Source organism: Nicotiana attenuata, unplaced genomic scaffold, assembly GCF_001879085.1.
Source record: "Nicotiana attenuata strain UT unplaced genomic scaffold, NIATTr2, whole genome shotgun sequence".
Classification (NCBI taxonomy): Eukaryota; Viridiplantae; Streptophyta; class Magnoliopsida; order Solanales; family Solanaceae; genus Nicotiana; species Nicotiana attenuata.
In genome coordinates this window covers 122,146-138,701 of record NW_017671448.1, presented here as the reverse complement: position 1 = coordinate 138,701, position 16,556 = coordinate 122,146, and the positions used below count along the sequence as shown (strand labels likewise).

General features: G+C 35.0%; 1 protein-coding gene across 1 annotated transcript; it reads right to left on the bottom strand.

Annotated features, from left to right (window-relative positions):
* Positions 1-2,412: 2,412 nt before the first annotated feature.
* On the bottom strand, positions 2,413-5,795 carry LOC109208358 (B2 protein-like). The gene is made up of 5 exons (XM_019371461.1): positions 4,972-5,795; positions 3,679-3,779; positions 3,486-3,569; positions 2,866-2,976; positions 2,413-2,753 (listed from the first exon to the last, which is right to left on the bottom strand). Exons 1-5 carry the CDS (start codon positions 5,639-5,641, stop codon positions 2,712-2,714), a joined length of 1,008 nt encoding a protein of 335 aa, XP_019227006.1. The 5' UTR covers positions 5,642-5,795; the 3' UTR covers positions 2,413-2,711.
* Between the last annotated feature and the right edge of the window lie 10,761 nt (positions 5,796-16,556).

Sequence of the window (16,556 nt, the reverse complement as noted above, 5' to 3'; positions counted from 1 at the left end):
ATAGTGAGCGGTTAGATAAAGTCAACTAGCGTAGTTCGAGAGTATATGTCTAGTAAATTGTTGTAGTTGCTCGAGAGAGAATTACAGCACCTAAAGTGTTCACGATCAACAGAGAATACATTGGCGAAATTGTAGGGAACATAGCTAGAAGGATTCCGACAATTGGAGAAATCATAACTCTAGACCTCCTTAATTTAGTCTCCAACCCTTTGTCTCGTTAGTTGATAATTTTACCCCTTTCTAGTATTTGCTAGTTAATTAGTTAGAAATATAAATCTTAGTCTTTATAATTTAGAAAATTATTCAAACTTGTCTTTTTAGTGATATCAAACAGTTATAGATAAGCCTTAGTTCTTTGTGGGATTCGACTCCGGACTTTTAGACCGAATTATATTTGCAGCGACCGCTTATCGTTTTTAGGACTAGAGTTGGGCGTGACCTGTGTGTTAGCCTCTCTAGAGTAATTGTAATTGTGATCTATTGACAAAAACTTCAACGATTTTGAAACATATTAGCAAAATGAACATTCTCTCTGTCAGGAAGACTTATTACTTTTTTTTTTTTTTGTAATTTGATTGAAGAATTTGTATTATCCTAAACTTTTTGAATTTTATGCAAAATATCCGAGATAATCATATAGGAGTATAATTAAACAAGTCTACAAGGTTTAGAATCATGTTCGTTTATTTTTGTGTCTTTCCTTATTAATTTTGTAATCATTTTTTGTTAAAGTTGTAATGGGCATTTTAACACCAACTTCATTATCGATCTTAATAAGAATAATATATAAAGATTTTTTTTTTTTTTGCAATTGTATATGAAGTAAAATACAAATTTGATACACATTATTCAAAAGAAAATTACATACAGAAATCTCATCAACTTCACATGCCCATTTTAACGTTGGTTTTGGTGACCAACCAATATGTTCAACACAATCCTAACAAATCAAAAGTGTGATTTTCAAAATAATAATTCACATGACACCCGAAGACAATATACATTCCACCAAACTTAGAAAACTATCTAATTCGAGGATTAAGTTTTATGCAATGACAATATAATTTTTTTTTTCTTTTTTCCACATAAAACGTGCAGTTTAATTTATAACATATTGGTTACTGTTTTTTAGGTTATTAATTACTAATATTTATTATAAAATTTTATTTATAATTACCCAATTATAAATACACTGCTTGTATAAAAAAAAATTTAAATAAGTCGTGCATAGAAGTTAAATTGTTAAATCAAATGCTACGGCCAACTACCACCAAAGTCTCATTTATTTGGAATTGGCCCACAAAACAAATATAAAATTCTACATCACCAACGACTAAGTCTATTTTCCAGATGAAGTGGCGTGAAAGAAGAGCTGAACAATTTTCCTTTTCTTGGTTGTGACATTTCAACCAACTCAGCTTAAATATTGAACTAATCATTTGACCCCTACACCTTTTTGTTCCATTATTCCACAACCAAATACATAACCATTTTCATGTTCCTTTTTTAATTTCCCATTCGGTATCCGATATCCGCATTGAAGCCCAACTATATTCAAATTCGCACCGGGTAAGGCCCCATTCGGAGGGTAACGCTCCTTACCAAATATTTTTTCATACCCAGGGCTCGAACTCGAGACTTCTGATTAAGGGAGGAGCAGCCCTATCTACTGCACCCCATCCTTTAGTAATTATTTTCATGTTCCTTAGGATTTGTTACACTATAAACCCAAAACTAACCTACTAAATTTTTGCCCTACTATGCCAACAAACATTTCTTCCCATTAATGTTGTGATTACTAATGCTTTAGCGTATGCGGACGATAGAAAAAATTCGTCGGCCGACCAAAATCCTCCTCGGTCAGTTTTATTTGTTAGTTTTACGAAACCAATCAACTTCGATCGATTTATTTGGCACAAAAAATGCACAAAAAATGCGAAAAATCATTTTTACGAACATCCCTAGATAGAACATTTATATAACCTTAGAAATGTTAATTTGTATGAAATAAACCTAAATTACAAGGCTTTAACTCTAGATATCTAGAATTCGCACTTCATCTTGTCTATTTCCTTCCCTGTAATAGACATGGTAAAAACTTATTCGTATTGTGTATTTACAATTTTACATCAAACTGATAAGTGCATAACATATGTTTATAATAAATTCATCTCACTTAATCATGATTAATTAAGCAAATGCTTTTCACCTAATAAAAGCACTTAACCATAATAAATTAATATAATTTAAAGTAAACACCTTGCGCGAGTGAATATTTGATACAATTTGGTGTAAACATTTGGTGCGAGTAATTTTTACCCTTCAATTTCCAAGATACTCGTTGGTTAGCAATAAGAGGTAGACTCGGTAGTAACTACAGTAGTAACTAATCACCAAATAACAATAAGATAATTATTAAGAAAACAAACTTAGATATAACTTGTTTTGCTCATATTATCTTCTTATTATGCAGCAATTCCTGCTGGATTACACAAAACATAATATTAATATTAATATTAATATTAATATTAATATTAATCTCCACACAAAAAGTGTTCCTCCATATCATATGTTTTGCATATATATATTTATATATATACAGTAAATACTTTCTTGTTTTATGCTCTGCAAACTCTTCAGTATACTAGAAGCAAATTCCTCTATATATCCTTCTTTCATTCTCTGATGAAATGCAAGAACTATACATTCATTTAGTTCTTATTCTCTTCAAAAATGTCCAGAAGTGAAAGGGCCTGCAAAATCACAAATCAAAATGTTCATGTTATACAAAAGATTTCATTTACATTTACGTGGAACAATCGATCGATATTTAGGGTTTAAACTTGTCAAGAAAATGGTGATCACCTCTGGAACATTTAACTCGAGGCGGAATTTAGGACCGTCGTAGTGGTGAAGAATTGGCCTGAATGAATCCTCTTCGAGTGGTTCGCAGACTTTCCTTGTCACAACACGAACCTGTAAGCGAGAAGTTGTAAGTCGAGATTCCCAGAAACGATGAACCACAAACAACTGAATCATTCGTATGTTGATCGATTTCGATTCATCTTCAAGTCAAGGCAGATACACATTCTATAATATTAAACAACACTAGTGAACATGTTTATAATCGAGAAATCCCCAAGGGCTATTGGTCCACCGTTTGGAACTTGGTGAAAAATGAACCCGTCCCTCCACCCTTCTCAACTTAAATACCATACTTTTTTTTGTAGCGCTATACAAACCCGTGGTGTTTGCCCAACCCTCACTATGAGTTTAGACTAAAGCCCTGCGGCTCAACTATAGTATGCATCTAATATTAAAATGATCTTCAAGTTGAACCAAACACAGACTTCGTAACTTTAATCTGGTAACTCGAAACAAAGATGGTAGGCGGATGTGCAACAATTAGCTTTTAATAACAGTTCAATATTTAAAAGAAATTATTTGCGGAAGAAGGTAAAATATCATTCAGTAACTTCTCTTACCTGAGCAGGAAAGCGAGATTCACCAGGGTTCTTCTTGTCCTCCCAGGCCGACGGATCAATATTCGATCCACCAAAGCTTGCAGCCTGTAGTTGGTTTATCATGTATTTAGTTCGACGAAACAAAAAGAGAATAAGTAGATAATTCATCCATTTTCATTCAAACATGTAATACAAATAGTATAGAGATACAAACCTCAAAAACTCCGTGAAGCTGATGGGTCGAGTAGTTGTACAGGAAGAGAGGCAACCCAGGGGTTATTTGTCGAACTGAGTCCCTGTAACGAGGTGGCAAGCCTGAAACATAATGGGAAAATTAGATACTAGACACAAACAAAATTCTGAATGAAATTCATAGTGTAATTTCCACAAACAATGAATAAACTATAGAGTCCTATGTATTAAACAAAAGCACAAATCTTAATGGAGCTAATAATAGTGTAAATTTCACAGATCAATGAATAAACCAGCCTCAAATCCTAAACTGGTTAGAGTTGATTTTAGAATCCTTATTAAAACAGAAGCACAAATCTTATCGCGAGTTAAGAGTGTAGATTATGCTGATCAATGAATAAATCATCCTCAATTCTAAACTGTCTACAACAACAGACCCAGTGTAATCCCAAAAGTGGGACCTGGGAGTAGTATGTACGTAGACCTTACCCTACCTTGAAGAAGGCAGACAGTTAATTGACTAAACTGTCTGGAGTCGATTAAAGGATCCTCTCTACTAAACAAAATCACAAATGTTAAGGAGCTAAAAGTGTAAATTTTTTCTTATCAATTACTAAACTACACCTTAATCCCAAACTTCGATTAAGTTATATGAATCTTCTGTATTAATTCTGCTCTATTCAAATCCAATTCATCTCAAACCAATACTATATTCAAACAGCCCCTAAATTACCATCAGATCATCATCCTAATCCGATTTAACTCACACTTATTGGTAATTGACTTGAATATTCAAAGAGATAATCCAGCTATGAGGAACTTCATAAGCAACAACAACAACAACAACCACACAGTATAATCCCACTAGTGGGTCTGGGAGGGTAGTGTGTACGCAGACCTTACCCCTGCCTGCCCTCGGGTGAAGAGGTTGTTTCCAATACACCCTCGGCATCCCTCCCTCCAAGACTCCACTTTGCTCTTGGGTGACTCGAACTCACAACCTCTTCGTAACCATCTCCAATAATAATAATAATTAATACTAAAGTTACAAATTACAACTCATAGCTGTAAAGATTCAAACTGAACACAATCAACTAATTTCTAGACTAAAATTGCTTAGCCTCTCAATTCATAAACAAAATCTTTAGCAATTGCCTATTATCCTATTAAATCAGGCACAAGATCCATTCAAAATACCTTAACACCACCTATTAGTCAAAAAATTTAAATACAAACAAAAATATCAAACACAGAAATATAGATCAATAATAATAAAGGAAAATATGAGAACAATTAAATAAATAAAAAAACTTACCAAAGAGCTCCCTTTTGAGATTTTCAGCCATAGTATCATTGTTGCAAACAAAAATATATCCACCAACAGTTTCATTTCTTGGCAAAGATTCAGCTGGTGGCAAAGTCTTAAACCTTTTATCAACACCATTCTGTTTTTCACCATTAATATCCTTGTTATTACTCTCTTTATTATTACTCTTATTATTCTTCTTCACACTTTTATTATTCCCATATCCAAACTCATCTTCAACACCAACTTTCCCAAATTTCTTGTTTAATACACCCTTTGTATTCACAGCAATATTGTTAATACCTTTACTATAATTAAAATTCAAACCTTGGTTTGAATATATCCCTTTATTAAACCCACCATTTAAACCAAAATCAAGAACCCCTTTTCCGGCAACTCCACTTCCGGCGCCGGTAACCGCCGATGGGTCGGCGATTTTCCAACCGTCGTTGCTAAAAAGATTGTAATTTGACTTGTTGGGGTTATTGCTAACAGTTGAAGAATTGTTGTTGATGTCACCACCTACTCTTATATCAAAATTTCTCCTTTCTTCAGGTTTTCTGGAAATATAATTATTGCTCCAAATTGAATCGTTTAAACTGAGATTTGCTAAGTTGTTGTTCTGTAAACGGAGTTGATCACTGAATTGCCAGAAAGATGATTGATTGTTGTTCTCCATTTTTTGTATAAATATTGAAAGTTTTTGCCTTTTCTTGAATACCCGAATGAGGAATTTGTGTAAAGATTGAGTCTTTGGTTGTGAAAGAGTTGGAGTTTTACTTACAGTAGAGAAATGGTGTTTTTGAGAGGAGAAAATGGAAAAGGTGGGTGTGTTTATATTGGAATTTAGGTGTAATGGGGTTGAGGAAATTTCCTAGAAAATGAGGTTGGTGGGTGGGAGGTGGGGTGGGTAGGTGGGTGGTGAGTTTGCGGAGGGGGGGGTGGGAATCGCGTGTGAGATTGTCAAAGGAGAGTGTGGAAAAGTAAACAGTGGAAAATGGAAAAGGCAAAGAAATTTGATGGATCCAAAGAAGAGTGAAGTACTAGTAAATTAATCAAGGATTTATGTATAACTTTTTTTTTTAATAGATTTACACGTTACATGGTATGTCAATTAAGTACTATTTTTATCAAGTAGTCAATTAAATTTATTAAGAAATTTATTTGTCATTATGTAATAAATAATTTAATTGTATAAATATATATATGCAGCTTGTTGGCCAAATTTTTAGAAAGGAAAAAATATTAATAATCATCAAAAAAATGTTTATAATCTTTTAAAAAGTATTTATTCTTGATAGTTGAGAGGTGTTTCGTTAAAATTTTAGGAAAAAGATATATGATTTTTAGTAATATTAGAAGTTGCTTAAGCTGATAGATTTTTTCCATAAATATTTTTGAAACTTTAGTAAAATATCAGTTACCGCTTTAATATTCATAAATGTACTTTTTAAATTTATTAATCAAACATAAATTACTATTCAAACAAATTTTAGAAGGTTGGATAAAAAGATTAGTAATTTAAATTATTAGGGCTCGTTTGTACGGTGTAAGAGATAATTAATGTTTAATATTAAATTTGAGATGAGATTGTGGCCAAACTATTAGTTATCCCGAAATTATAATATTATTTTTATTCCTATAGGAGAATGAGATAACAATCCCGAAATAATTAATTTCAAGATAATTAATCTTGATATAACTTGTTTCTATACCAAATAATCCCTCAATGTATTAATAACTACTCGTAAGTACTCGATGTACTTCCCAGACCCATACGTGAAATTATACCGGATTGTTGGTAAAAATAGTATGGGCTAGCCAGTTTTTGAACTGGTCATTCAAAAATAGATAGCATTTGTAAAGTTATTGAAAAATAGCCACTATTTTGCTATAATGCGAAAAGTTCCAGCATAATATACTGGAGATCGGTGCACCTGTGTATGAACTTCCAGCATATTATGCTGAAACTCCAACACACGGAAAGTTCCAGTATAATATACTCGGTGCTTCAATCTCCAATATATTATCTGGACCGGTATATTATATTATAACTCCAGTATAATATACTGGAGTTCAAGTATATTATACTTGAATTTTAGTATATTATACTGGAGTATTTTTCCTGATTTTAAACAGTATTTTTGTTTAATTTATCCTTGTACAAAAATTAATTAAATTTTGATTACTTTTGAAACTGTACCTATTTTTGAATGTCTTCCGGATTGTTGTTGTTGTTACTCGCCGTATAGATAATTAATTATATTTGGTGGTCTTTAAGGTGGGCGAATGAGAGAGTGGTGACGGCAAAGAAAACAAACAAAAAAAGAAACCACGCGGTTTAGAAAATGGCTAGAAAGCGACAAGAAGTTGGGGTTTCATTTTTTGGGTTATTTTCTCAAGAAGAAAAGAAAAGATAAACACTAATGTGAGACGAAAAGTAATAAAGATAAAATAATTACTGAGATATAGGGACCCTAAAACTTTTGTTTTTAAAAATATTCAAGAATTATTGAAAAAAAGTAATATTCTGTTAGTTTGTTGATGATAGGCTATAATTGCATATTTTAGTCGCTTATTATACTCGAATTTACTGCACTTTAATTGATTTTGCGCTTTAATCGCTAGTGTTTTGCACTAATTGTGTGTTTTATGCCTTGTAGGTGTGATTCCGAGCTATATAGATGTTATGGAATGAATTTAAGTGATTTGAAGCTTTGAAGTCTGAGTAAAAGCTCAAGGAATTAAGCCGGGATCGTGTTCGGGGGTCAAATTTGATAATTAAGTACGAACGAAGACTTGAGGAGGCATATTGCGCATTGTCTAGTAAAATAGACATAACGTTTTTCTCAGAACTCCATTTGGGCTCCACAATATATGGTTGGAAAGCTAATTCAAAGGGCTACAACTTTCATGTTTTACGTTTTTCCAAATTCCAAACGGAACAGGGTAAAAAATGCGGTCGAAACCGCGACCGCGGAACTGACCGCGGCAGAAAATCAGAGAACTTGTCTGGCCGCGGTTCTACCGCGTTTTGGCCGCGGTCGCGCCGCTCCAGGTGTCAAAAAGAAGTCCTATTTCGCCCGGGACAAGTTTATTTCGGCCCTACACTATTCCAACTTGTATAAAAGGGGTCCTAAACCTATTTTGAAGAGAGGACATATTTTGGACATAGATTCGACCTAAGGAGGCAAGAACACATTGGGAGCAAGGCGGAGACTTCTTCTACGAGTTTTTCCTTCCTCTTCCTATTTTTCATTGTTGGTTATGACTTTTAGTATTGTAGTTTTACATACTATTATGAATAGCTAATTTGTTATCTAGAGTTTGATAGAACCTTTTGTAGGATAAATTCTTGTTATGTTTTTATATAATTGAGCCATAGCTTTTCTCTATTTGTTCAACTACGTTTATATTCTGGTTGATTGAAGAGCTCTCAATTAGCTGTCCCTATTTAGTATGCATAACTCGGGAGAGAGTGCATATTTAAGTAATTGTTGAACAACACCACTCCCAGAGTATATGAGGGATCAATAACCGAGGGTTTAAAGGCGGGATTAGGGATAACGAAGCCTTGGGTGCGATCTGAAGTGAGCTGTATTAAAAGCCAGCTAGCGTAGCTCGGGAGAGTGCGTATAGTAAATTGTCGTAATTACTCGGGAGAGATTTACGGTAATAAGAGTGCTCATGATCGGTAGAGAATACTTAGGCGAAATTATAGAAGACATAGCGGGAAGGATTCCGACAATTGGGGAAATCATAACTCTAGACCTCCTTAATCTTTTCTCTAACCCTCAGTATCGTTAGTTGTTAATTTACTATTTTAATTTATTAGTTAAGTAGTTAAACACAAGAATCTTAATATCTATAAGTTAGGAATTGTTCAAGCTTGTCTTCTTGGTGATAGTAAACAGTTGTAGCTAAACCTTAGTTCTCTGTGGGATTCAACTCCGGACTTGTAAACCGGATTATATTTGCAACGACTGCATTGTCCTTTTTATAAGGCATAGTTGGGCGTGATCAAATTTTGGCGCCGTTGCCGGGGAACTTAACGGTGTAGTTGTAGGTGTACATATTGCTAGGTTTCAAGTTTGAACTTTTATTTTATTATTTGATTTTTTTTTATTATTTTAGTTTTATTTGTTTATTTGAGAAACATGACATCATGGAATTATGAGAATTTTGTTGTTGGTAATTCTACTTTTGATCCTCCTTATGCATATTGTGAAGGAAACCACCCAGGGCAAAATTATCAAAATATTCCTGAGAGCGAGTTTTGTGCACCAACTCAATCTTATGTGTGGAATGTGTGTGATATGTGTGGTGGTCAAGATGGTCACTTTCACGGTTGTGCTTATATTTCTTACCTTCCCCCAACCCCTTACTTTGATGGTTCTTCTTTTTCTGGTGAAGTTAATAGGAACAAAGAACCTAGGGAAGCTGACCTGAAGAAGCTCGAAGATATGTTAAAGTGCATTTTGGAACAACAGAGTAAATTACTACTGCGAATAGAAAGGCAGGAGGAAACTATTCACAACTTGAAAGTTCACATGAGTCAACTGGTTGAAGCTTTTAATTCTCAACATGCCACTATTGTGAATAGTATCCAAGAAGAGCGTGAATTAGATACAGAAATTGATGAGCTAGAGGAGGAGGCTAGAGTAGAACACCAACAATCAATCGCACTAGATTTTGAGGATGTCGATGTTGTAGAAGAGATACTAGAGTCAACCAAGGATATTGAGGATACATATTTTGCTGACTCTATTGTCATTAGTGTTGAGAATGTAGACAGTCCCAATGTTCATGTAGTTGAGCGCATGGGTCCTCACTCCAAGCATTTTTCCACATTGTGTTTAGATGATGATATGGAAATAGAGTCGTCCGAGCCATTTGAGGAGTCAAGGAATGAGGAACAAAGTGCTTACATTCTGGAATTCTTCTTGCCAGAAAATCGGGATTACACACCTCATCTAAAGGCCAAGAAGTGCAGAATACTACATTATTTTATTGGGCCAGCCAGATTCGTTCCACCACCCCAGGAGCATGATCATAGAGCAGAATCAAAACTTGGGGTCTGATTCATAAGTTCAAAGTGGAGGCAGAAAGTGATTCACGTCGTGTCGCGACGTTAAATCAAGCGCTCGTTGGGAGGCAACCCAGCTTTATTGCTTTCTTTTATTTTTTTTATATTTTTTTTATTATATTTTTTTTGTAGTATCAATTTTTTTTATTTTCAAGGAGCATGGAAAGCAAAGGTATTGGAAGGATGCACCAACAAATGAAATTGTTGGAACTAAGTGTGAGGTACCCGCACGAAGGACCAAGCAGGGAGAAGTCTGAGTACCCCATGAGCTGCTAGTGCTTCGGCCTTTGGCCTACCAGGGAGTTTCTTTTACCTTCTTGTATGTATGGATGTGCATTGGGGACAATGCACAATTTTAAGTGTGGGGTGAGGAGATTGTCTGGGTAGTTTTTCATGCTACTTTAGCTGTGTTTTTTTTTTTAAAAGATTGGACTTTTCCTGATGACGGATCTTCTAGAGAGTTTTATTGAGGGAAGTAAGTCTAAAGAAAATACCAAAAAAAATTTTTGTTTTGTTAGGTAGTGCAGCAATTACCCCTTGGTTTTTCTTTAAACCACGGTTCTTTTCCAAGGGTTTTATTTGAACCGGGTGTAGTTAGTTTTTTTTCTTTTTTTTGGGGGGAATAGGAGCCATTATGTTTTGTTTTGAAATGAAGTAATATCTCTTGACTTTGTTATGCCTTGAGAATAGAGAGTACTTTGGCTTTGACGCTTAGGCTTAGTTTTTGACTCTTGTATAAGTACCTTAAATTGTATGATCTTAAATTTGCTTAACTGCTCTGACTAGGGTGTCTTGATGAATCCAATCCTGAGTGAGTTATGTGCCATGTGTGTGTAAGGTTTTGTGATATTCTGTGCATTGCATTTGATGCCTAGAACTTGCCCCGTGTGTTTGCAAAGCGAAATAGTAGTTTTATTCAGTCTAGGAAGTGATATAGGCATTTCTTTGTTGAGCCAGATATGTATATTTTACCCGCCTAATTATTATGTATTGTAGTTAACCCCTTCGAGCCTGTAATCCTGTTTCTTTGGCAACCACATTACAAGCCTTACCCATTTGTTTGAATTAACCATCTATTTGAACCATTGAAACCTCTCATGAGCACTTGAATTGTTTATGAACTTTGTAAAAGTTAAAGTGTGGGGTGGTTGGTTTGGCTTTTGAGTGGAACTAATGAAATAAGGAGAAAGGTGCACTGTTTTGAAAAAGGAAGAGCCACTTGAATTGAAAAAAAAAATATAGTTGGATTGTTGAAAAAAAAAATTCTTGATAAGTGGTGGTTCTTGCGTAAGTGTGCTTAAAGAAGTATGGGGTAATATAAATTGATGTGAAGGTGGAGTTTTGGTTTGATATAAGTATGGGGTTTAAATGTTAAAAAGTATGTATTAAAGTGCTTAGGAAGGTGTAGTCACTCTTATATCTAAATGTATCCTACCCGTCCCGTAGCCTACATTACAACCAAATAAAGTCTTAATTGATCCAAGATTGAATGAGCTCGATTAGTGGAGTAGTACACTACAGGCAAGCTTATGGTGCATCTTTTGTGGCATATGAATGTTATTTCTGAGAGTGAGTGAATTCTTTCTATCTTTTCATAAGTGTTCTTAAATTTTATTGTGTGGAACTACTCTCTTTTGTTGTGTGAGGGCACTTGATTCATGAAGGAAAGGTAATGTCAGTGACCTCTATATTAGAGTAAGTGGGTGAGTTGTGAATAACGTGTGGTACTTGCGAGTCAAATTTTGAGGTGAAGATGTTACGCTTTTGTGCTTAGTCTATTTTAAATACTCTTGGTGTGATGGGTTAGGAGAATTGTTTAAAAAGGTCGTGTCTATAAAAAAGTGTAGTTTGATTGCTCGAGGATGAGCAATGGTTTAAGTGTGGGGTGTTGATGATAGGCTATAATTGCATATTTTAGTCGCTTATTACACTCAAATTTACTGCACTTTAATTGAGTTTGCGCTTTAATCGCTAGTATTTTGCACTAATTGTGTATTTTATGCCTTGTAGGTGTGATTCCGAGCTATATAGATGTTATGGAATGAATTTAAGTGATTTGAAGCTTTGAAGTCTGAGTAAAAGCTCAAGGAATTAAGCCGGGATCGTGTTCGGGGGTCAAATTTGATAATTAAGTACGAACGAAGACTTGAGAAGGCATATTGCGCATTGTCTAGTAAAATAGACATAACGTTTTTCTCAGAACTCCATTTGGGCTCCACAATATGTGGTTGGAAAGCTAATTCAAAGGGCTACAACTTTCATGTTTTACGTTTTTCCAAATTCCAAACGGAACAGGGTGAAAAACGCGGTTCCACCGCGACCGCGGCAGAACCGCGGCAGAGTGTACTCGCGGACAACTGAAGAATCAGAGAGTATGTTTGGCCGCGGTTTGACCGCGACCGCGGCAGGAAGCGAAAATTTCAGGGACTAAAGTGCAAAACATGGGATTTTAAGTCCTAAACCCTATATTAAACAAAGGAGGCCGGCCAAGAACAAGAAGGGGACATATTTTGGACACAAATTAGACCTAAGGAGGCGGAGAGACACTACTTTAGGGTTAGACAACACCCTTGGAGGCAAGAACACATTGGGAGCAAGGCGGAGAATTCTTCTATGAGTTTTTTCCTTCCTCTTCCTATTTTTCATTGTTGGTTATGACTTTTAGTATTGTAGTTTTACATACTATTATGAATAGCTAATTTGTTATCTAGAGTTTGATAGAACCTTTTGTAGGATAAATTCTTGTTATGTTTTTATATAATTGAGCCATAGCTTTTCTCTATTTCTTCAACTACGTTTATATTCTGGTTGATTGAAGAGCTCTCAATTAGCTGTGCCTATTTAGTATGCATAACTCGGGAGAGAGTGCATATTTAGGTAATTGTTGAACAACACCACTCCCAGAGTATATGAGGGATCAATAACTGAGGGTTTAAAGGTGGGATTAGGGATAACGAAGCCTTGGGTGCGATCTGAAGTGAGCTGTATTAAAAGCCAGCTAGCGTAGCTCGGGAGAGTGTGTATGTAAATTTTCGTAATTACTCGGGAGAGATTTACGGTAATAAGAGTGCCCATGATCGGTAGAGAATACTTAGGCGAAATTATAGAAGACATAGCGGGAAGGATTCCGACAATAGGGGAAATCATAACTCTAGACCTCCTTAATCTTTTCTCTAACCCTCAGTATCGTTAGTTGTTAATTTACTATTTTAATTTGTTAGTTAAGTAGTTAAACACAAGAATCTTAATATCTATAAGTTAGGAATTGTTCAAGTTTGTCTTCTTGGTGATAGTGAACAGCTGTAGCTAAACCTTAGTTCTCTGTGGGATTCGACTCCGAACTTGTAAACCGGATTATATTTGCAACGATCGCATTGTCCTTTTTATAAGGCATAGTTGGGCGTGATCATTTGTTTCCTTTAAACTCCCAATTTCACTTGCTTAAATTTATGTAACAAATATAACATTATTTGTCTGTGTTCAATTTTATCACCTGATGAAAGTTTTTCTCCTTGAAACATTACCAAACATTATCCTCTTAGACTTTATTTCTTTTATTTTTGCAATTTTGCTTTGTTTTTGTAATTTAAATTGGTGAAAGTTCTGCTGTATTGTCTTTTCCTCTTTTGTTTTATTTTTTGGCAATTATAGTTAATAATTATCTTAGTTTAAGGGATAAGGATAATGTGATAAATTAGGGGAGCGTTAGCCACGGGAAAGCAGATTTTTCTAGAAGGTCATACAAATCCCTTTAATCTAGTACTCCTTCCGTTCACTTTTATTTATCCAATATTTTAAAAATAGATTTTTATTTTTATTTTCAACTTTTAGCATATTAAGAGAAGATAATTTTTTTTTCCTGTTATATCCACATCATTAATTATTTATTTTAAATTATTTTCTTAAAAATATACATCAATTAATGGGTATTATAATAAATTAAATATCTTATTTATTATATCTTAATATTGCGTAAAAAGTCAAAATGTGATATAAAAGTGAACGGAGGTAGTACTAAAGTAGCTTCCGGTTCAATGGAACCAAAAGCCAAGAAAAGTGATGTTTGAACTTTGAATAAGATTGTGTTCACATGAGGAATTTAAGGGGTTTTCTTTTTAGGTGTTCTTTTGTTTTTATTGCTTAGTTGCTAAGGTAAGACTCTTGTGAGGTGTGACATGGAATTTACACGTGTTTTTATGTGCTGTCACATGTGTACAGTGAGGATGATGTGTTGCATCCAATCATGGTGGGAGATTTTAGGTGCCTTTGTTTCAAAAACAAGTGACATAATTTTTCTGAAATTGTCATCGATTTTTGGAAAAAAAATTCCAACCAAATTTAAAAAGTTTTTGTATACGGTCTAAATTGGAAAGTTCGATTTCGAAGACTTGATTATACCCCGAGCTCGAGTTCGGAAGTAAGAATCGAGCCCGGCCGGGATATGCGTGATCACGCTCAATTATGCCTTATAAAAGACAAAGCGATTGCAAATATAATTCGATTTTTCAAGTCCAGAGTCGATTCCTCACGGACCTAACCTATCTATTACAACTCTTAGTGATGCTAGTACAAGTTTACCAATTTCCAGATGCAAGATTTTTATCAATAAACAGCGAGATTTGTTTAGCTAATGTAAAAGGATATTAGAACTAACAATATTCTAAATTAAAGATAATTCAATGGTAAAAAGATCTAGGGTATTGATTTCCCCAATTGATAGCTTAATTCTTAACTCTTTTGCTATAATCTCGTCGTAATACTCTATGAGGATTGTGAGCTATGGGTTACCGCAATTATCTCTCGATCAACTACGATAATTTACTAGAGCATTCTCTCGAACTACTCTAGCCGATAATTTATGGAACTCTGAATTATCCCACAAAAGTTTTGTTATCTCTAACCCCACTTTTAAATTCAAGTAATGAATCTCTTCAATTACCCAAAAGTGGTGTTGTTCAACAACAATCTAACCTAGTATTCTTTCTCAAGCAACACAAGGCAATTAGCCACGAGTAATCGAGGGCCCATTCAATTAATCAACATACAAAACATAGTTGAACAATCATATAATAAACCCGGCTTGATTATAACAAAATTGAGTCAAAACTTCATCTCACAATTGGTTCCATCAATCCTAGATTAAATGTTTAGCTACTCATGGGAAAAGAAGATAAAAATATAAAATAGTTCATAGTTCACAAAATAATGATAACAAGAAGAAGAATGAAAAACTCTAAGGTGTCTTGATCTTCTCACACTTGTTCTTGCCTCCAATTGAGTCTAAAAACAAGCTTAACCTTGACTTGGGCAAGTTTGTTGAGTTTATATAGGGTTATGATAAGTTTCCCACGTTTTACACTTTAGCCCTTAAACTTCTTGGCTCCTCCAGATCGATCGCGGTCGCGGGACAACCGCAGCGCGACCGCGGTGATTTACGGCCATTCTGTTTTCCACTTTCTTTCACCGCGTTCCAGCCGCGGTCCGATCATGGTCGCGGTGGACTATTGCCCAGTTCTTCTTCGCCTTTTCTTGCTTATTTTCATCCGGGCTCTTCTCGATTGGCCTTGTATCTTCATTTTTGACCCCAAAACACTCTATATTCTCCTCCTAACTCAGAGTAGCTCCTGCAAAGCGTAAAAACCTCAATTAGAGCATTTTGTTATCATTTAGCACTTAAAACATCAATAAGGTATGGTCAATTTACAGCATAAATAGCATCTACATCGCATAATATAGGCTACTATCAGCGCGCACCTCGAGAAGGAAATCGGAGACCCATCATGATCTGCCTCGAGGACAGTACAATTTCGATGACACTCAAGAAAGAGTGGGAATTTCTCAAGGACACATGGATCAGGGCATAAATTATGGGATAAGATTTGTATGAAATAGTACGAGTCCGTACTAGGTTGTTATACAGCTGTACCAATAGAATTCTTTACCATAATTGGGAATGTACCATATTAGGGTTTTCCCCTCCTATATAAAGGGGACCCCAATCATTTGTAAACATCATCTCATTCACTGCAATAGAACATTCTACTCTGCTTTTCTCGTTTACTGTGCTCCACAATTGTTCCTCAGCTTTATTGTTCATACTTTATTTGCTCTTAACTCACCTCGAGGCTCCCGAGATAATCGAGCTCGAGGTCCTCGTTGCTCTAACAACACTGGTTTGGTTCATCAATTCTTCTTATGTAAACCTAATATTACTTGTATATTCACTAGTATTGGAATAAATCACATATCTTTAAAACCACAAATCACCTTTAACTGTTACTCACATTTTCGAGGTAAACAGTTTGGCGCCCACCATGGGGCTAAAGATAATAGTGATTATTTTAGCGCTAGTTTTCTGATAACACACGTTATTCTTCACACTTTTTCTTGTCAAAGATTCTTTGATTTCAGGCTAAGATATGTCTAGCTCAGCAATCGTACCCGTGCATGGAAACGACGGTCTCGGATCCCATGGAGAAAACAATGCAACAGCTACAGGCCAGTGTGC